This window comes from Eptatretus burgeri, chromosome 3 (assembly GCF_056783735.1).
Source record: "Eptatretus burgeri isolate ZD-2024b chromosome 3, Ebu_testis_v1, whole genome shotgun sequence".
In the NCBI taxonomy this organism is placed as follows: Eukaryota; Metazoa; Chordata; class Myxini; order Myxiniformes; family Myxinidae; genus Eptatretus; species Eptatretus burgeri.
The window spans coordinates 129,454,667-129,476,758 of NC_140963.1; the positions used below are offsets into that span (position 1 = coordinate 129,454,667).

The 22,092-nt window shown below is 42.6% G+C and overlaps 1 protein-coding gene across 2 annotated transcripts in view; it reads right to left on the reverse strand.

Annotated features, from left to right (window-relative positions):
* Positions 1-22,092, reverse strand: part of LOC147030962 (macrophage mannose receptor 1-like) — a 164,131-nt gene that overhangs the window by 1,414 nt on the left and 140,625 nt on the right. For both annotated transcript variants that reach the window (XM_085875566.1, XM_085875565.1), the window contains exons 24-27: positions 18,265-18,420; positions 14,056-14,172; positions 12,081-12,236; positions 5,549-5,572 (exon numbers count right to left, since the gene is read on the reverse strand). In XM_085875566.1, coding sequence (XP_085731692.1) covers positions 5,549-5,572; positions 12,081-12,236; positions 14,056-14,172; positions 18,265-18,420 — 453 coding nt within the window. The remainder of the gene's footprint in view (positions 1-5,548; positions 5,573-12,080; positions 12,237-14,055; positions 14,173-18,264; positions 18,421-22,092) is intronic.

Genomic DNA, 22,092 nt, shown 5'->3' on the forward strand with positions numbered 1-22,092 from the left:
ATTGAACTTTGTGGTCCAGCATTTGAATGATCGATCCTTCGGTGTGATGTGTTACAATACATTCATCGCTTCAATGTGGTACCAAAAAACAGTCGTATTGTTTTACAAAAACAAAAAAAAACTTGTGAAAATGTGGAGGTTTCAAAAAAAAGTTTCTGAAAGGTAGAATTGTTATGAACAGAACAATGGATGAACAAGTTCATCTCTCTCCCCTTCTTACCTTGTCATTCTCCCTCCCTCTCTCTCTCCCCTTCTATCTCTCCCTCCCCCTTTCTATCCCCTTCCTCTCCTCTCCCTCTCTCCCTCTCTCCCTCTCCCCTTCTCACTCTCCCTGCCCCTTTCTATCCTCCTCCCCCCTCTCCCATTCTCTCCCCTTCTCCCCTTCTATCTCTCCCTCTCCCCTTCTATTCCTTCCTCTCACCTTCTCTATCTCTCCCTCTCCCTCTATGCCTGGCATTCGATTAATGGTTAGGGTGGTGGGCTTTGGATCCTCGGGTCCTGAGTTCAAATCCCACTCACCTGTTGAATTAATACCAGGTGGGGTTAACTCGGCCTGTCATCCTTCCGAGGTCGGCAAAATGAGTGCCAGCATGCTGGTATCCTGTGTCGGAGGGGCGACCCATCCAGGATTGTGCTCAATAGCCAAGGAGACTGCAAAAGCAGCACCAACGCTCTGCACAGAGTATGGTCCCAATCTCCTCCTCCTCCCCTCCCTCTTCCCTTCTCGATCTGTTCCTCTCCCTCTCCCCTTCTCCATCTCTCCCTCTCCCTTTCAACTTCTCTATCTCTCCCTCTCTTCTCCATCTCTCCCTTTCAACTTCTCTATCTCTCCCTCTCCCCTTCTTGGTCTCTTCCTCTCCCTCTCCCCTTCTCCCTCTCCCTCTTCCTCTCCCTCTCCCTCTCCCCTTCTCGATCTCTTCCTCTCCCTCTCCCCTTCTCCATCTCTCCCTCTCCCTTTCAACTTCTCGATCTCTCCCTCTCCCCTTCTTGATCTCTTCCTCTCCCTCTCCCCTTCTCCATCTTTCCCTCTCCCTCTCCCTCTCCCCTTCTCCATCTCTCCCTCTCCCTCTCCCCTTCTCCATCTCTCCCTCTCCCTCTCCCCTTCTCCATCTCTCCCTCTCCCTCTCCCCTTCTCTATCTCTCCCTCTCCCTTTCAACTTCTCGATCTCTCCCTCTTCCCTTCTCGATCTCTTCCTCTCCCTCTCCCCTTCTCCATCTCTCCCTCTTCCTTTCCCCTTCTCTATCTCTCCCTCTCTTCTCCATCTCTCCCTTTCAACTTCTCTATCTCTCCCTCTCCCCTTCTTGATCTCTTCCTCTCCCTCTCCCTCTCCCTCTTCCTCTCCCTCTCCCTCTCCCTCTTCCTCTCCCTCTCCCCTTCTCGATCTCTCCCTCTCCTCCTCTCCCCTTCTCCATCTCTCCCTCTCCCTTTCAACTTCTCTATCTCTCCTTCTCCCCTTCTCTATCTCTCCCTCTTCCTTTCCCCTTCTATATCTGTCCCTCTCCCCTTCTCTATCTCTCCCTCTCCTCTTCTCTATCGCTCCCTCTCCCCTTCTCGATCTCTTCCTCTCCCTCTCCCCTTCTCCATCTCTCCCTCTCCCTTTCAACTTCTCGATCTCTCCCTCTCCCCTTCTCCATCTCTCCCTCTCCCTTTCAACTTCTCGATCTCTCCCTCTCCCCTTCTTGATCTCTTCCTCTCCCTCTCCCCTTCTCCATCTCTCCCTCTCCCTCTCCCCTTCTCCATCTCTCCCTCTCCCTCTCCCTCTCCCCTTCTCCATCTCTCCCTCTCCCCTTCTCCATCTCTCCCTCTCCCTCTCCCCTTCTCCATCTCTCCCTCTCCCTCTCCCTCATCTCTCCCTCTCCCCTTCTCCATCTCTACCTCCCCCCTTCTCCATCTCTCCCTCTCCCTTTCAACTTCTCTATCTCTCCCTCTCCCCTTCTCTATCTCTCCCTCTTCCTTTCCCCTTCTCTATCTGTCCCTCTCCCCTTCTCTATCTCTCCCTCTCCTCATCTCTATCGCTCCCTCTCCCCTTCTCGATCTCTTCCTCTCCCTCTCCCCTTCTCGATCTCTACCTCCCCCTTCTCCATCTCTCCCTCTCCCTTTCAACTTCTCTATCTCTCCCTCTCCCCTTCTCTATCTCTCCCTCTCCTCATCTCTATCGCTCCCTCTCCCCTTCTCGATCTCTTCCTCTCCCTCTCCCCTTCTCCACCTCTCCCTCTCCCTTTCAACTTCTCTATCTCTCCCTCTCCCCTTTTTTATATCTCCCTCTTCCTTTCCCCTTCTCCATCTCTTCCTTTCCCCTTCTCTATCTCTCCCTCTCCCCTTCGCTATCTCTCCCTCTTCCTCTCCCCTTCTCACTCTCTCCCTCAATCCATCACCCCCTTCTATCCTTTTCTTCTCCCCTCTCCCCTTCTCCCTCACTCTCCCCTTCTAACCCTCACCCTCCCCTTCTCATTCTCTCCCTCTCCCCTTCTATCCCTCTCATTTATCGTGTGAAAACAAGCTCAAATGAGCTAAGATCCTCGTCCTCTTAATGATGACGTCATAAAAACGAATATGACGTCATTGTGATGTATCAGGTTTGCAATAAATTGTCTGTGCTAATGCCCGGCTTGATTCCCGCAAACAAAATTCAAACAGCTTGCCTCGTTTCGGAGATAATGGTATCAGCGATTTCCATTAGCGGCGATATTATGACGTCAACTTTTTTTCCAGGAAGAATTTCCAAAATCGGAGATGGTTCCTGCCTGCGCGTGGGTTTTCTGCATATACATGGCAAGTTTCACGAAGATCCGATGAAAACTCTGGGTTGTGAAACAAAAAATGTCAAAAAATAGGAATGACGTCATAAAAATTGATATGACGTCATAGTGATGCATCATATGTGTGGTAATTAATCTCTGCTAATGCCCTGTTCGAGTCCCGCAAACAGAATTCAAAAAGCTTGCCTAGTTTCGGAGATAATTTTTTAGGCGATTTCCATTAGCGGAGATATTTTGACTTCATAACTTTTTTCTCAGAGGAGTTTTCCAAATCGGAGATGGTTACTGTCTGCGCAGGGTATTTTTACATATATATGCCAAGTTTCAGGAAGTTTCGATGAAAACTGGAGGCTGTGAAAACAATAAAACAAAAAACAAAAAATGTCAAAAAATAGGAATGACGTCATAAAAATTGATATGACGTCATAATGATGCATCATATGTGTGGTAATAAATCTCTGCTAACGCCCTGTTCGATTCCCGCAAACAGAATTCAAAAAGCTTGCCGAGTTTCGGAGATAATTTTTTAGGTGATTTCCATTTGTGGAGATATTTTGACGTCATAACCTTTTTTCTAGGAGGAATTTTCAAAATCGGAGATGGTTACTGTCTGCGCAGGGAATTTTTACATATATATGCCAAGTTTCAGGAAGTTTCGATGAAAACTGGAGGCTGTGAAACAAAAAAGTCCACAAGAAGAAGATGAAGAACAACAACGTGAGAAAGACTTAGAGATCCTCCACGAGGATCTAAAAATTTATATTCTCGGATGACTAAATGTTATGTTCATTTTTTTAATCCTTTGAACCCTGAGCTCCTTGGAATTTTCAGCTCCCCCACCCTGGGCTCCCCGGAGAAAAATTCAGCCCCTCAGTATTTGGACGTTTGAATAGTGGCCGGTAAACTGAGTGCTCGGTATGTGAAGGTTTGAATAGTGGCCGGTAAACTGGGTGCTCGGTATATGGAGGTTTGAATTGTGGCCGGTAAACTGGGTGCTCGGTATGTGAAGGTTTGAATAGTGGCCGGTAAACTGGGTGCTCGGTATGTGAAGGTTTGAATAGTGGCCGGTAAACTGAGTGCTCGGTATATGGAGGTTTGAATTGTGGCCGGTAAACTGGGTGCTCGGTACGTGAAGGTTTGAATTGTGGCCGGTAAACTGGGTGCTCGGTATGTGAAGGTTTGAATAGTGGCCGGTAAACTGGGTGCTCGGTATATGGAGGTTTGAATTGTGGCCGGTAAACTGGGTGCTCGGTACGTGAAGGTTTGAATTGTGGCCGGTAAACTGGGTGCTCGGTATGTGAAGGTTTGAATAGTGGCCGGTAAACTGGGTGCTCGGTATGTGAAGGTTTGAATTGTGGCCGGTAAACTGAGTGCTCGGTATGTGGAGGTTTGAATAGTGGCCGGTAAACTGAGTGCTCGGTATGTGAAGGTTTCAATAGTGGCCGGTAAACTGAGTGCTCGGTATGTGAAGGTTTGAATAGTGGCCGGTAAACTGGGTGCTCGGTATGTGAAGGTTTGAATAGTGGCCGGTAAACTGAGTGCTCGGTATGTGAAGGTTTGAATAGTGGCCGGTAAACTGAGTGCTCGGTATGTGAAGGTTTGAATAGTGGCCGGTAAACTGAGTGCTCGGTATGTGAAGGTTTGAATAGTGGCCGGTAAACTGAGTGCTCGGTATGTGAAGGTTTGAATAGTGGCCGGTAAACTGAGTGCTCGGTATGTGAAGGTTTGAATAGTGGCCGGTAAACTGGGTGCTCGGTATGTGAAGGTTTGAATTGTGGCCGGTAAACTGGGTGCTCGGTATGTGAAGGTTTGAATTGTGGCCGGTAAACTGAGTGCTCGGTATGTGAAGGTTTGAATAGTGGCCGGTAAACTGGGTGCTCGGTATGTGAAGGTTTGAATAGTGGCCGGTAAACTGAGTGCTCGGTATGTGAAGGTTTGAATAGTGGCCGGTAAACTGAGTGCTCGGTATGTGAAGGTTTGAATAGTGGCCGGTAAACTGGGTGCTCGGTATGTGAAGGTTTGAATTGTGGCCGGTAAACTGGGTGCTCGGTATGTGAAGGTTTGAATTGTGGCCGGTAAACTGGGTGCTCGGTATGTGAAGGTTTGAATTGTGGCCGGTAAACTGAGTGCTCGGTATGTGAAGGTTTGAATTGTGGCCGGTAAACTGAGTGCTCGGTATGTGAAGGTTTGAATTGTGGCCGGTAAACTGAGTGCTCGGTATGTGGAGGTTTGAATAGTGGCCGGTAAACTGAGTGCTCGGTATGTGAAGGTTTGAATGGTGGCCGGTAGACTGGGTGCTCGGTATGTGAAGGTTTCAATAGTGGCCGGTAAACTGAGTGCTCGGTATGTGAAGGTTTCAATAGTGGCCGGTAAACTGAGTGCTCGGTATGTGAAGGTTTGAATGGTGGCCGGTAGACTGGGTGCTCGGTATGTGAAGGTTTCAATAGTGGCCGGTAAACTGAGTGCTCGGTATGTGAAGGTTTGAATAGTGGCCGGTAAACTGGGTGCTCGGTATGTGAAGGTTTGAATAGTGGCCGGTAAACTGAGTGCTCGGTATGTGAAGGTTTGAATAGTGGCCGGTAAACTGAGTGCTCGGTATGTGAAGGTTTGAATTGTGGCCGGTAAACTGAGTGCTCGGTATGTGAAGGTTTGAATTGTGGCCGATAAACTGGGTGCTCAGGTTCAAAGGGTTAAGTAAAATGGATGTGATTTCCTGGATACTAGAATGAAGAATTAAAAATCAGTTTTTGAATTCTTCACTTTCTTGAGAAACACAAAATACACTTACATTTCCTCTGTGGAATCGTCATCTCTGAAAAGAAAGCACATTGATCCCATTGTTAAACAAACACAGTACACAGAGTAAAATGCCATTATTGTTTACATAATTTTAAAAGGCAATGCTTTTTTTCATTGAACAAAATTAATCCCAACTGATTACAAACTGAAATTTTGCATCATCAATAATATTGCAATAAAATATTGAGTTTACCTCCGACACCTGTACGTGTGATTGTCATGCAAGGGAATAAATGGACAAAAGGCCAAAAGCTTAAGGAAGATGTTCCAGAAAGGAATAGTTTATATTCAAGATGTCACTGAACAAACAAAGAATTACAAGGAACTTGAACGTAGGACGAGGCCGTTTGACCATCATGCTTGTTCTTTCCCAACACATATTAATTCAATCTATCAGTTTATTTCCTGAATTTCACAAGAGTGAGGGAGAGCACAGTGTGTGCAGACACAGGAACCTCACGAGTTTTTTTTTTTTTAATGTTTGGGATTGAAAGGGTGCATACAGGGGTCGGAATATCAGGAATGATCAATTATGACAGCCGATTCACTTTTTCAGCAAGACCCTCTCACAAATATCACAGTGACTACATCCGTATACGGACAGTCACACAACCATACCAAAGTACCTCCCAGTGCATGTACCCATCTATCCCCAATGCTTATATCCAATCCAAATCCATCCATCGGGACCATCCTCTATGCAGAGCGTCGGTGCTGCCTAAGCAGTCTGCTGGGCTATTGGGCATAATCCTGGACGGGCCGCCATTCCGACACGGGATACTCGAATGGCTCAATCATCCCAGCAAGCCGGTACCCATCATTTTGCCGGCATAATGATTATATGTACCTATCTAATTCCTGTTTAGAGCTATCTGCCGTTTCTGCTTTCACTACTTTTCCAAAAAGACCATTCTCGGTATCGACGACTCGATGAGTGAAAGATCCCTGCCTTACTACCATCTTAACTCTCCTATTCTTTACCCATGGGCCGTGGCCCCTCGTCCTCTCACTGACCGTTCTACTGACAAACATCTGCACATTTACTCTGTCAAAACCCTTCATTACCTTAAATGCCTCCTTTTTAGCTTACCTGGAATGTAGTTCCAGGTGAGCTTATGGGATGGCACGTCATCAGTCTGTCAGTCCATCAGTCCGTCCACAAATACTTTCAACTTCTTCTCTGAAACTACACGTCGGATTTCGATGAAGCTTTCCCACAACGTTAAACACCGTTGTATGTACCAAAGTTTGTTCAATGGATTGAAAAAAAAAAACCAGGCCCAAAGGGGGTCTACGTGGGTTGCTCCCCAAAATAGGTATTTTCCTTGTTCTCGAAACTACACACACAATTCCGATGAAACTTCACCACAACCTTCAACACCCGTGATGTGCCAAAGTTTCTTCCTGACAATGGAAAAATCGGGGTCTGAGTTGGTGTAAGGGGGAGGTCGCCCCCAAAACATGTATTTGCTTTGTTCTCCAAAACTACACACACAATGTCGATGAAACTTGACCACAACCTTCATCACCCATGATGTACCAAATGTTCATGGCATAAAAAAAAAAATCAATAGGCATTTACTTTCTTCTCCGTTGCATATTTTATGGGTCATCCACGCCTACCTGTGGTTTGTTTCCCTGGTTATCTTATCCAGCCGTTACGAGGTGAGTGCCCAGGGGTATTGCCCCCTATGTTTATTGTATAAAGCCCTGTCGACTTCACCTGCTCATCAGAGACTCGTCTTGTTCGCCGTGGAAACATTCATTCAATGCTAAACCCTCTCTACGGCAGCTCTGTTCTTCCTAAGACATGGCTCCCAAAACTGCATGCAATGTTCGATGTGAGGCTTCATTAAATTCCTCTATTGTTACCACTCCCTCTTTTGATTTATAATTTATCCACCTATGAATACAACCTAAAAACCCTATTAACCTAAAGGCCCTGTCACACCTTGACGTTTTAGCCAGCGTATGCCGACATATGAAAATTTTGCCGAATACGCTGGCACACGTCGAATACGTTACGGGTAAGTTTTGTATACGTTAAGAGCACGCTGGCATACGTCGTAGTACGCTGAGTACGTCGACAAATTTTCAGCATGTTGAAAAATTTTCGACGTATGCCAGCGTATGACTCACACGTTCCGCATACGCTGGCCATAAGTTGTAGGCACGTTATGCGATCGTTGACACACGTCGACACACGTTACTTGTAAGTTACTCATAAGTGGCTTGACTTTGACTCATAAGTCAAACACGTCGAGGTCACGGTTAGCGTCAGTGTTCCAGATTCCCTGGTTGTTTTTTTTTCTTCTGTTTGACGGTGATGTTGACACTTCGATTTCTAGTGCGGTTATGATTTAAATCGTTGAGCGGCAGCCGATTAATTATATTATATTATTAATATAATAATTTTGACTAAAATTGATATTATAATTAATAAAATTGTCAGGCTATGAATGTGAGAGAGTTGCTTTGGGTAGAGTTAATAGAGGTTCAAAAAAAAAAAAAAAGATTGTGGCTGGAGATGCAGAATGGCATGAGATGTGTAATTGCACTACCTGCTTGAGACCTTGAAGGAGACAGTTGGATTGAAGAGACTCAGGAAAGCGTTTCCACAAATGAGATAATGGAGGCATAAATAGAGCAGAGAGGAGGAGAAGAGATTGGGTATTGGAAGAACGCATACATCCTGGAAGATCTGGGTAGTTCAGGAAGGCTGAGAGAGCAGAGTCGGCAAGAGTAGAGGAGAGGCAGTAAAAAAAACAGAAAATGCTGTCAACCAGTCTGCAATGTCATAGCAATAAGCGTTGTGCTTCAAGCCTCACATGGCGGGAGATGCCAATAATGTTAAGAGCTTTAGATTGCAGAGAATGCAAGAAAGACAGATGTGATGCTGGGTTGTCAGCCAATCGGGGAGATCAATACTCCAATGAGATTCTGACAAAGGCCTTGTAGAATGTGAGTAGTTTGGGTTTTTCAAGTAATGACTTGGAATGATGGAGGATGCCTGGTCTGTGGCTGGCTTTGTTGGCCAGCTTTGCTATATGGTCAGCACCAAGAGAGATCATGGCCGATAGTGAGGCTTCAAAGTTCAACACATTGAATCTCTTCCAGTGGCTGACCATAGAAATAGATAAGCGAGTTCCTTTGATCCTCCTTCCAGATCAACAGGATGAGACTGATATTTTCCAGGAAGGAAAGACATGTTGCATTTGTCAGACCAGCATTCAATACTGCTTTGGTGCTCTCCAGCCTCTAATGGGAGAGGAGAGGGTTGCATTGATAGGATTGTGCAGACTGCATGAGTGAAGGAAGTTAGAAAGCCATGTATAAGGTATGAAGGTAGTTTTGTATGCGACTGGCAGTGAGTTTAGCAAAGCAGGTAAAAATGGCAGAATATATCAAATGTGTGAGATATTTCCAGATGAAATGGCCCTGACTCCTTGTTTAAGATTTAGGGTCCCCAACCATGACTGAAAGAGGAGTCGAGGGATGTCAATAGTGCAGCGACTGGGATAATTCAAACCGATGATTAGATGTCAAGCTATTTGATAAGAGGAAAGATGACGTGAGCAACAATGATGGACTCCATGAAAATGCTTGCAATTTTGAGCAAGCCCACTTACCTGTAGTTGATGATATTTGTGGTTCACAAATATTTGTGATGATATGGATGCTTCCTGACTTAATGAGGTGTGTGTGTGTGTGTGTGTGTGTGTGTGTGTGTGTGTGTGTGTGTGTGTGTGTGTGTGTGTGTGTGTGTGTGTGTGTGTGTGTGTGTGTGTGTGTGTGTGTGTGTGTGTGTGTGTGTGTGTGTGTGTGTGTGTTTGTATGGGAAGTGATGAATGAAGGACAGATTGAGAAGCAGAAAGAGAGAAACAATCGCAGCAGAGTAGGATTTGAAAAACATGGGCACTGATGCCATCTCGTTCCATTAATGATTCAACATTGAGGCTGGAGAGAAAATTGTATATCTTCTCTCGTGAGAATGACACAAATACAGTTGACAGTGAGTATGATGAGGGTACGATACACACATAGTCAGATGTGTTAAGTATACACAAGATTTGGAGGCAAACACGGAGTTGAGACATTCTTCCCTAATCTCGAGCAAGTCTGTAGTGTCGTCGTTCAAAGTGAGGCAGGGGACGGATATGGAGGACATCACACCACATACAAACAATAGGTGGTTGCCGAGAGGTATGCACACCCAGATGTATTTTAGTGGGCGAAGAACAGGTTGGCGTGTACAAGGGATAATGAAAAATGCAGTTGTTGAGACAAACAGCAAATCACTCTGGAATATTGGAGGGGCCTGTCAAAATAGAAGAGAGAATGGCCAGAAAGAGAGACAGAGGAATTTGTAAATCCGTATTTGCCAATTTTCTGTGTGAAGCTCTAATATTCCATGCAGGAAGGCATTTACAATTACTGTATTGGACTACATCGAAAATCAGGCTACTATGTGGAGCTATTCTTTGATTTTGGCTTTTATGTGCATTACTGCACCCTTATATGGGCGCGACTCGATTATATCAGGACACCTGTGGAGCCTCACCTCGCCGTGAGGAAGCCATGAAACAATTAAAACTGTTGATACAGTCTCCATGCAAATTAGCAAACACAGATGTGGCCAACTTTGCAATTGTTTAAAAATTGCTCAGGAGAAGAGGCAAAAGACATTCATCTTGACATGACTGTAGCACACTCGTTGGTGTAATGATTAGAGCACCCACTCTGGATCTGGGAGGTTAGTAGTTCAAACCCAACCCTGACCGAGTCATTACAAAGACTATGAAAATGGTGTGTGCTGCTTCCTTCCTTGATGGTAGTATTTTAACAAGTAAAAAAAGACATAAAATGTCATAGCCCCCGTTGTTTTAGTAATTTTGCTGTATGGAGTTGCAGGCTCGCCCATATTTTTGTACAACTAAAATGGTGGCCGCCAGTCTACCGGTCAGCTATCTCTGATCAGATTGCAAAATAAAGTGAGGTGCACGTGTACACCATCATGTACTGTGCTTGTGTCCAGTTTTAACAAAATCAGACCATGCATGTCCGAGAAATGGTTGAGGAGGTGTTCCGCATTGGGGGTTTTTTACAACTAAAATGGCCGCCAGTCTACCAGTCAGCCATCTTTTATTAGATCACAAAATAAAGTTAGGTGCAAGTGTACGCCGTTGGGTACTGCGCTTTTGACAAATTGGAACAAAATCGGACCATGCAAGTCGCAGAAATGGCTGGGGACACGTTTAAGTGACAAAATGGCAGCCAGTCAGCCATTTTGGATCTGATCTCAAAAAAAGAAATGATGTGCTTATGCAAGCCGTCATTCTTTATCCGCTTGCCAAGTTTGAACAAGATCGGTAAACGCATGTCCGAGAAATGGTGAGGACGTGTTCGACACCAGGTTGTTGTTTTTTGACAACTAAAATGGCCGCCAGTCAGCCATCTTGGATCTGATGTCGAAAAGAACATGACGCGCATATGTGTACCATCATGAAACATGGGTTGTGAAACAAAAAATTCGGAAAGATTTTGTTGCCTTTGTGCCAAGTCCAAATAAAATCGGTCCATACACGTCCGAGATATGGTTGCGGACGCACACTCAGACATGAAAATGGAGACCAAATCCATAAGCCCCCGTTTCGGACTCAATCCAATGGGGGATAAAAAGGATAGAGCATGGGAAAAACAACCATAAGTTGGCATCATTGCACAGACTTGAAGGGCCTCAAGGCTTCTTCATGCATTGAAGTTCCTCAAATTGAAATTCCATTGAAGAAATGCATATTATTTTTATTATTATTATTATTATTATTATTATTATTATTATTATTATTACTAAGCTCGCCATAGGGAAAGACAATGAAGACAAGAGAAACCTGAGAAGCATGACCAAAAGCAGAGAGACCAGAGGAAGCATGAGAAGTGCTGAGCGAGGAGCTGAGACAGCACGGAGAGTCGGAGCCAACCAAGCTGAGAAAAGCACAACTGCTCAACATCACGAGTGTGAGTCAGTGATGATGGGATGATTTCTGTGTGAGCTGTGAATTTAATACCACCTTCCCACATCATCAGTGATCATGAATGACCTGCATGATGAAAGGCCATACCAGTTGGCCAAGCTGTAAGCGTTGTGGTCACAGTCGATCAGTGCTCCCGTATTCCTAAAATTGTCGTAGCCTGTATAATTCAATTCTGGGCCCTATTATAAACGGAAAGATTGTAGTTTTGCAGACAAAGCATTGAAAAAACATGTTCCATCCATTCCTAGGATTTACATTAAGTTGGGGACCTATCTGTTTGCATTATTTGGTCAATCCCACATTGTCTTTCAATGAAGAGTAAATTAGTTATCACCAGGCTCCTGGCCAAATTCCACATCTCTCCCCCAAACTATGGGGGGGGGGAGGGGGAACTGCATCAGAGACACAGCTGCACTCACTGGTGATGCTGCTGCCAGTAGCCACATGCAATACACTGGAGAATAAGAAGAGGAACAATAAGAAGCTTACCTTTTCGAGTCTTGCACACATAGCCGAGAGACTCTTCACACCCAATCCATTCCCAGAGAGCATCTTTCACGCTGAAGACTCCGCAGCGATTTCGAGAATATCCTTTGATCACCTTAGTGAAGGAAACCGGTGTCTCATCCTGCCAGAATAATTTCTCTGTGGATAATAAAGTGATGAGGTCATTGTCCTTAGTGAAAACAATTTCCATTTACACAACTGTTAACGAACTTTTCATTTTAATTCCCCCTTACTCGTGTAAAACACTCACATTAAGTCCTTTAAAAATGGAGGTTTTGGAATACTTTTTGTTTTCAGAGGGAAGTTAAAATTATTTCATAAGACTCATCTGAACTCAATGAGGTGACAAGTTGAGGTGACACAAGTCAGGTCATGGTATTAATAACGTGATGACGTACAGTACAGGGTGTCCCAAAAAAATGTACTCACATCTTGGCTCCTCATAACTCATTGAATTTTTCATTTCTTTTCAGATCAAATTGACCCTAATAATGGCAGAAGTACGACTAGGTGTTGAAGAAAGGAAATTTATCATTTTCGTGCCACTGGAAGCACAAAAACATCATGGAAGTGCAAAGACAATTTAGAAGACATTTTCACAAACATCCACCAACCACAAAGCACCATTGCTCGCGTCCGAGATAAGTTTGAAACAGATGGAACTGTGCATGACGTCCATAAGGAGCGTTCAGGAAGACCATGGTCATCAACCACCCCCGCAAAGGAAAATCAATTGCTGGAAACCCTCCACCGATCCCTACGGAAATCTGTACGACAAATGGCTCGTGAGACAGGAATCCCAAAATCAAGCGCCCATCGCATTTTGAAGCAAATTAATTGGAAAAGTTACATTCCAAAATGAATCCACGCTCTAAATGAAGACGATCCTGACCGGAGAGCTGAATTTTGTGAGTGGTACCTGGGCAAATGCGAAGAAGATGCAGCATTTCCATACAAAATTGTTTGGAGCGATGAGGCCAGCTTTAAGTTAAATGGCTCAATTAACCGACACAATTGCACCTACTGGGCTCCTGAAAATCCGCATGTCACTATGGAACACCAATTAAACTTACCAGGGGTTACTGTGTGGTGTGGGATATCAGCATTGGGCATCCTAGGGCATTTCTTTTTTGACCAAACTGTCACTGGGGATGTTTACTTCAACTTGCTGCAGGAATCCGTCGGTCCACGTGTCGAAGAGATATTTGGTGACGAAGAGATTTACTTTCAGCAAGATGGGGCACCTCCCCACTACCACCGTGATGTAAGGGCCTATCTCGAAGCAACTTTTCCGAACAGATGGATTGGGCGAAGAGGTTGTGTTGAATTCCCTGCGCGTTCCCCAGACCTCACTCCAATGGACTTCTTTTTATGGGGATATCTCAAAGATAAGGTTTACGGCTCAAAACCAGCAACAGTCGATGAGCTGAAAAAGGAAATTGAAAGACAATGTCTTGCAGTTCCAAATGAAATGATTCGTAACGCTGTTGAATCCATTGGTCCGCGTTATCGGCTGTGCTTGGAACGTGATGGTCGTCAGTTTGAACATTTGCAAACATGTATTTATACATTTAACCATTAATCTTGTTTCTAAGTCAATAAACAACGGATTTATTATCATTTAAAGAGTGAGTACATTTTTTGGGGTATTTGCGAAATGACGTCAGAAAAAAAAAATCGAAGTTGGTCTTCCTCCTTCAATGAACGTCAGTATTTTTATAAATGGTACGCACCCGCAGTCAGAGACAAACTTAATAACCTGGAAATGTCAAGGGCACGTTCGTCAGCATTCATTCAACAAATAACATCTAATTTCACTTCTAAGGTAACACTTTTATCTTTTCAGCTGGGATGCTTCTACAAGTCTGATATATTCAGTTTCTTAATGTTCAAAATGTTTCAAAGTACATTTGGAAAGATGTCATTTTGCAAATATTTGCTTCGAGCAATGCCTTACGTTTTCTGTTCGTGAAAAGGCCCATCCACACATTTTCTGTCTGGTTTTCAGCAAATCGTAACTTTGTTAACACAAATGAGTTTTCAGCCTTGTCATGTATGCTCAACAATTTTCCTCCTGATCAGATGGACACAAAGAATTGCAATCACACAAATGGTAAACAAAACGGTAATATTTCATACTGATAAAATGCTTCAAGAAATTCATAAATTAGTTGACCAATATCCATCAATAGCTATACTTCCAAAATCTTGCACAGAAAGTGTGTCGTCGTGCGTACGGCCCCCATGTCAACCGCTCAACTAAAACCGAAGTGGGCATGGAGACCGAACACAATGGAGATGTCTGTGCAGATGACCAAAATAAATGGGATCATGCCCGAGTGGGATTTAGCATGTCTCCATATTATGAATGGGGTCAAAACCACTTTGGTTATTAGCCCTCATTGGACTTAGTCCGAAACAGGGGTTTATGGAATGTGTCTTGTCCGTCTGTGCGTCCATCCGCAGCCATATCTCGGACAAGCATGAACCAATTTTGTTCAAACTTGGTGCAAAGACAACACACAACGGTGTACATATGCACATCATTTTGTTTGACGATTTAATCAAAGGTGGCTGACTGGCAGCCATTTTTGTTGTAAAAACAAGCTCAAATGAGCTTAGATCCTCATCTTCTTAATGATGACGTCATAAAAACGAATATGACGTCATTGTGATGTATCAGGTTTGCGATAAATTATCTGTGCTAATGCCCGGCTTGATTCCCGCAAACAAAATTTAAACAGCTTGCCTAGTTTCGGAGATAATGGTGGAGGCGATTTCCATTAGCGGCGATATTATGACGTCAACTTTTTTTCTAGGAAGAATTTCCAAAATCGGAGATGGTTACTGCCTGCGCGTGGGCTTTCTGCATATACATGGCAAGTTTCACGAAGATCTGATGAAAACTCTGGGTTGTGAAACAAAAAATGTCAAAAAATAGGAATGACGTCATAAAATTGATATGACGTCATAGTGATGTATCATATGTGCGGTAATTAATCTCTGCTAATGCCCTGTTCGATTCTGTCTGTGCAGGGTATTTTTACATATATATGCCAAGTTTCAGGAAGTTTCGATGAAAACTGTAGGCTGTGAAACAAAAAAGTCTACAAGAAGAAGATGAAGAACAACAACGTAAGACTTAGAGATCCTCCACGAGGATCTAAAAACCCGGTATTGAACACGTCCTCAACCATTTCTTGGACATGCATTTACCGATCTTGTTCTATTTTTTTTTTCATACGGTATCTCTACCTTGAAGCATCTTTCATAAAAATTAAAAAAATAAATCCTGATTACTCTTGAATTTCACCCCAACCACCTTCACCCAAAATACTGTTTACAAAAACTGATCAGAGAGCATTTACAACTGAATGATAATTTTCCATTGTCTACAGCTCTATTATTTATTTTATACATAAGTAAATATGAAACGTTATACTGTTTGTGTAATTCATTGTGTCTTCCCAAAAATATATAAACATTGAATACCTTGTGTGCGAAATTTGCATTCCCAATCAAAAACATCATACATGTCACGTAACCAACTATCTTACACAATATAACTAAATGACTCACATCATTAAGAGTCACGACTGAATAACCCAATCGTATGCAATCTTCCATGTCATATGACCACACGAATCAGTTGTGTATACACATAAATCTTGTAAATATGGGCTCACTATTTAACTCAATAAAGCAAAATTACTAAAACCACGGGGGCTATGACGTTTTATGTCTATTTCTCCTTGTTAATGTTAGAATTATAACTAATATAATCCTCCAGGGGCTCTCAATAATCTGACTGCTTGGTGCAAGAGAAAGATGGCATGAACTAACATGCTCGCAGGCTAAAGAAATACAAGTAATTTAATAAACATGAGATAAAACAAATATGGAATCCCAGATGAAGACAGACACAATAACTAATCACAATACTACTACTACTCAGCGGACGCATCCAAGATAGAGTTCACAATGTCGTGCCATGAGTCTTTGTCCATCATCAGTGTCTGCAAGTCCACTATATCATGCTGGATATCCCTTGCTACGCAGTCGATGTAGTTCAGTGGCCTTCTTCCTCTGGTTGGGCAAGGCAATCTCAAGCAGATCACGTCAGATATAATTTGGTCTTTGGCGCAGAAACAGTGACCAGCAAATCGTGTTCTGCGACGAGCTAAAATGGTAGAAATGGGTGGTATATCTCCGTAGATCTCTGCTTTTGTTCTGTGTTCCCGCCAGCTGATGTTCTGAACTCTCATAAGAAGCCGAGTATATGTGCCATCAAGCTGGTCCTGCAGGGCCTTCTTCATGGTCCATGTCTCTGATCCATATCAGAGAATATTCTCTACGCAAGCTCTAAAGAATGCAAGTTTGGTAGATCTTGAAATGTTAGGTGGCAAGATGGTGCTGCAGCCTGTTACATGCACTCCAGGCTTGACCTTTGCATGAAATGAAGTCCTTCTTGGAGTCAGCTAAATAAGACCCTCAGTACTGACTTCATTTAGTTGCGAGCCATCCTTGGAGAAGATTGGTCGATGATCAGCATCCTCATTTACTGTCATGTATTCTGTTTTCTTGGCATTTAGAAATATACCGACCTTAGCTGAAGCATCCACAACAAAAATTAGAAGGCTTTGAGCATCCTTCAAAAGTCTCGCTGTTAAGGCGATATCATCTGCATAGTCAAGGTCTGTGAGATGCTTATCTCTGTCACGATTTGATCCTTTTGGCTTGATGTCAGATGGGTGTAGTGGGGAAGCCAGTTTAGTCGCCAACCAACTCGACCATGCGGCAGGTCGTACTGGGCTCCATGTTAATAACAATACTTAATTACCTTTACCAACAATTTTCCCTCTTCTCCCATCTCATGTTTGTCTGTATGTTGTACCGGCCTCCTAACAGTGACAACTCCATCTGTATCTCTCTTTCAGACAACATGGACCAACTTTTAACCACTCATCCCAACTCTCTTCCTCATATGTGGCGATTTCAATTGTCTCCGTGTCAATTGGATGGGTGATGGTACCTCTCTCACCAGCCATGGCACTGCAGCAAAATAATTTTATGACTCCATGGGCCTGACTCGATCTGTGAACTTTCTGAACGACATTACTGCCAATGGCAAATCCTCCTTTCTGGACTTAGTAATGACCAACATATGTGAGTGTGTGTATACATATACATACATATATACATATATATATATATTATTTCATTACCCCTGAAGTGCAACGATAAATATTCCAGCAAGACGGTGCTCCCTGCCGCGATACCGTCTTCTCAGACAAGTGTATTGGCAGACGTGAGCCAATTGCTTGGACTTCTCGTTCGCCTGACCTGTTGCCTTTGGACTACGTTTTATGGAGCTATGTTAAAACTGTTGTTTACCCATCACATTCTTGGGATGAACTGATGGCGATGATCACAAACGCAAATCATGAAACCACTCAGCAGCAACCGGAGAATCTTTTCAACCGGCTGGAAAATCGGATTGAACGAGATATTTATGAAAGGTGGCAGTTATGTTGAAGAAATTTAAATTGTATTGTGTGAAGATTTTATAAATTATGCATTCATATGCCATTTACAGTTTAATTCTACCATGCGGACGTCCAAATTGAAAGTTCAAAGTCACATAATCACTTTAGAAACACCCTGCATCTGTGTGTGTGTGATAGGCGAAGAAGGAAGGAATGATCATGGTTAATAACAGCCGAGGATAAGAGATTAATGTCACATATTTTAGTTAAGAAGGAGATCAATGTAAAATGATCAAGTTTTAAAGCAATGGGAAACAAGGGATAATTAAGAAGTAAGGTATTTGAAGGTGAAGGTTGATCGTTTCAAACATATTTATTCAAAAAAATATTTGAGAAAGTGAAAGTAACATTATGGATTGATTATTGCAATAGAGTTCATTTTGTATCAATGCTGCTTAAATCTTGAAGCCTTTTAGACTGTTTTGGCTTGGAAATTGTTCTGGAAAGTGAGACCTCATGTCAAGGTAAAGATGGTATTCCAAAGATGTGGAAAAGCCAAACGAGGCAAGATGTACGTAAAGGAGTCTTACAAAGTAGGGCCAGTTAAATCGAAGCATGCAAGAGGTTGGTGGGATTTTCCATCGTGCTGACCCCATGCATTGCCTGTGGGGTCCACATACCGTGCTGTATACATTGTCGAACAGCATATGGCCACCTTGCGTGTTTCTTCAATTCAAACAGGTAGCAATGGTTTCGCCATGGAATCCATTTTTTGCCATTCAAAATTTCAGGACAACTTCCAAAAGAGGTTTCCTTTTCTCGAATGCTGCTTTTACCTGGGGAAGGTTGGGGCACAGCAAAAGCAATGGGAAAATACTGTAATAATAACTTTAGAAATCACAGAGTTTGGAATTTATCAGGCTGGAGCAGAAGATTGTCTGTCCACCCCTCCTCCACACCACAACTGTCCTTTTACCTTTACTGCCCTATTACAACAAGTCCTTATGTGGCACATGGGTTCATGGTCACCATTCAAGTGAAGAGGTACTTTGGGATATAATACCTCAGATCAGATCAACTCAACTTGTGCTGGGAATCTACTTCGTTCTGTTGACAGCCAGTTGTTCGCAAACTGAAAAGGGTTATGTATGACAATGCAATCTGGCCCTATAGGCTAGGATGTATGTGGATGACCATGAACTTTGGCCTTCAGGACAAGGTGCATGTGTATTCGTTTGATGGGCTGTTTGACTGTTACGCTTCAATCTTTAGGCTGAAATACATGTGCTTAGCTTTGTAGTCACGTTTGGTTGTTGTTTTTTTCAATTAAAAAAAAAAGAATACATCTCTCAACAGAGATGACGACAAGTGAGCCAGAAACGTGTTTTAATATCCTTCCCAAGAGGTGGGTTGGCATTGCAAAAATAATAATGATAATAATAATAATAATAATAATAATAATTTCAATGCCTGTGTGGACGGACTGACATGCTGGAGGTCGCAGTTTATCTGCTGACACTGCTTTGAGCAATGGGTAGTTCTTTGTCTTTCACAGACTGCAACAAAATCCGTAGTTCCATTTTAATATGGCCAACATTTTATTTATACCCTGCTGTGCCCTTACACACATTCAGGAGTTACAATATATGGATGTTATAAGCATCACAATTCACTCAAAACCTCAATTCGTGTTTTCTACTATTATAACAATGTTGAGTGTTATTAATACAGCTTAGTTTGGGGGAGAGGAAACCAAGCATATTATTTATCAATCTCTAATTTACATGAATCAGAATATTCGAAAACTTGTGATCACAACTCAAAATAAACAAGAAAAAGAGCAATCAGAGATTGCAGACCATCGCCAGGATTTGTTTTGTGTGCGGTTTGTGTCGTTTTATGTGGTGTGTTGCGTAATTAATAAGAGACATAATTAGAACGACCACTTTATAGCTGCTGGCAGTGATGACCGGGTACCAAGACGTCCCACTTTGATTGGATGCCTGACCCTGACCCATGACGTTTTAAAAAAAAAAAAAATTATAATTCCATTGATTTTAGAATGGGATTAAAATATATTCAATTAAAATCAAATGGAAGACAAAATATGTACAGTACTACATTGGAGTAATCAGAAGGAATCCGAACAAGCAAAAAGCAAGGATGAAGTCATCATGAGGAACCTGGACAGGATTCGCATCTCAGCTGTTACTCCTCTCCTCTCAAACCCATCCAGGTGCTGCTGCCAAGTGAGCCATATTAACATAAATAAATAAATAAATTATGAAATCAAAAAGAACAAAGATCAATTTTTTTTTTTTTAATAACTCTGGCTGCCAGACCATTTGTCCGATTTAGCTGAAATTTAAAACAGGGGTTCTCCCATCACTTCCAGATCATAATTGTGATGTTTAATGTCGATTGATGAAGCGGTTCCACAAAATACATTATTTAATTATTTTTTAATCCAAAATGGCTGCCAAACCATGTGACCTATCAATAATTCCGAAACAAAATTGTATGCATATGCCTTGGGAAATATTTGTGTGAAGTTTCCCCTCAATCTGTCCAGCCGTTCGAGAGAAAAATTTTTTTTATAGGTTTTAGGGTAAATGCAATATGGCTGGCAAGCCATGTGACCGATGACATCATATATGTAAACCTTTTGTTCCTCATGCTCGCTTAAAACAAAATGGCTAAAATTTCAGTCGAAGATCGTGATGGAATTGTGTTTCTGCATAAACGAAGAAATACATTCAGTGAAATAGCTCAAATCACTCGATTTTTGAAGGTGTGCTATTCAAAGCACAATCAATAAGTACAAAGAAACATTATCTGTAATTGACAAGACCAGGACTGGAAGACCCAAAAAGCTGTCTAACAAGGATGAGCAATACGAAGAGATAATGTCCTTAAGGAACAGAAAAAAAAAAAACGAGCGTTGAATTGACCACGCTACTGTCAGGAGGCTCAGGTGTCGTTCAAGTTTGGGTTGCATATCCTCAAGTGGTGTTGGAAAATTGATGAAAATTGATGGTATATTTATTCCAGCAACGTACAAACAAATTCTAATGCACAATGCTATCCCTAGTGGTGCAAGACTTATTGGTCCAAACTTCATCTTCTGGCAAGACGACAATCTGAACACTCAGCTGGGATGATTAAAACTTATTTGTAAAAGAAAGAGGAAGCTGGAATCCATCAACACATGCAATGGCTCCCTCAAGACCCATATCTCAATTTCATTGAAGCTGTATGGAACTGTTTGAATGAAGGAAATGTTAAAATAAATAAAAAGGAATCCCAGCAACTTAAATGATCTATGGAAGCTCTTGGAAGAAATGTGGAACAACATTCCACAAGAGTTTAAAACTAAATTACTTGAAAGTGTCCCAAGAATAATTTCAGTGGTTTTCAAGGAAAATGGTGCATACACTTGTGTCTGAAACCAAATGAAGACTGTTTAACTCACTTGTCAAAACAGTAACACCACATGGATGTGAGGCTTGGAAGATAACTGAAGGGGACAATCAGAAACTTGACACATTTATGTCCAAACGTCTTTGTAGGATATAAAAAACATGAGATGGCCGTACATCGTATCAAACTAAGAAATACTCAGAAGAACAAAAGTAATTAAGATCTGCGATGAAGTCAATACCAGAAGATGGAAATGGATTGGACATGTGCTAAGAATGAAAGATGATGACAACTGTACGAGAGCATTGTCATGGAAGCCCAAAGGGAGAAGGGAAGTGGGACATCCTAGAACAACCTGGAGGAGAAGAGTGGAAAAAATAAAGAAGGGAGGTCATCTGGAGATCATGGGATGAAGCCAGGCTGAGAGTGAGAAAAAGGGCAGACTGGAGAGGACACACTGCAGCCTTCTGGGCCACTTGGCCTGAAGAGGATAAAAGATGATGATGAGAGAAGAGATTCTTCTGATTTTCTGATCCCCCCCCACACCCCCCCCAACCAACCTCTTATCTCTCTTCTCTTACCCCGTTCTTACCTTCATGTGCTGTGTTCTCGGCATGCCCTTGCCTCTCAAAATCCAATCATATGATTGCTCACCGCCTCTAAAGCCCATGCTTGTCGAAGCATGTGTTCACATGTACGGGCCACATATTTGCTTGGCCACCAGGTCAAATCATATGTACAGTGTATGTATATGTAAAGGTATATGTATGTGTATATACAGGGTGTGGCATTGATATCTGACGGTTTTATTATCCTTATAACTTTTTTGTTTCTAACCCAAATAAAATAAAATTTCTCCACGACATAGGCACATACTTCAAGTTTTCAAAATCACTTTTGATTCTTTATTTCTTAAAAATAACATCAGGCAAATGTTCCCCTTTCGAATTCGTGCATTCTTGACAGCGGATTGTCATATTGTTCATTACCGCAAGCAATGTCTCTTGAGCAATAGAGCGGATGGTTGTAGTGATGTTTGCCTTCAATTCATCGATCGATGTTGGATGTTCCTTCCTGGACCTTCATTC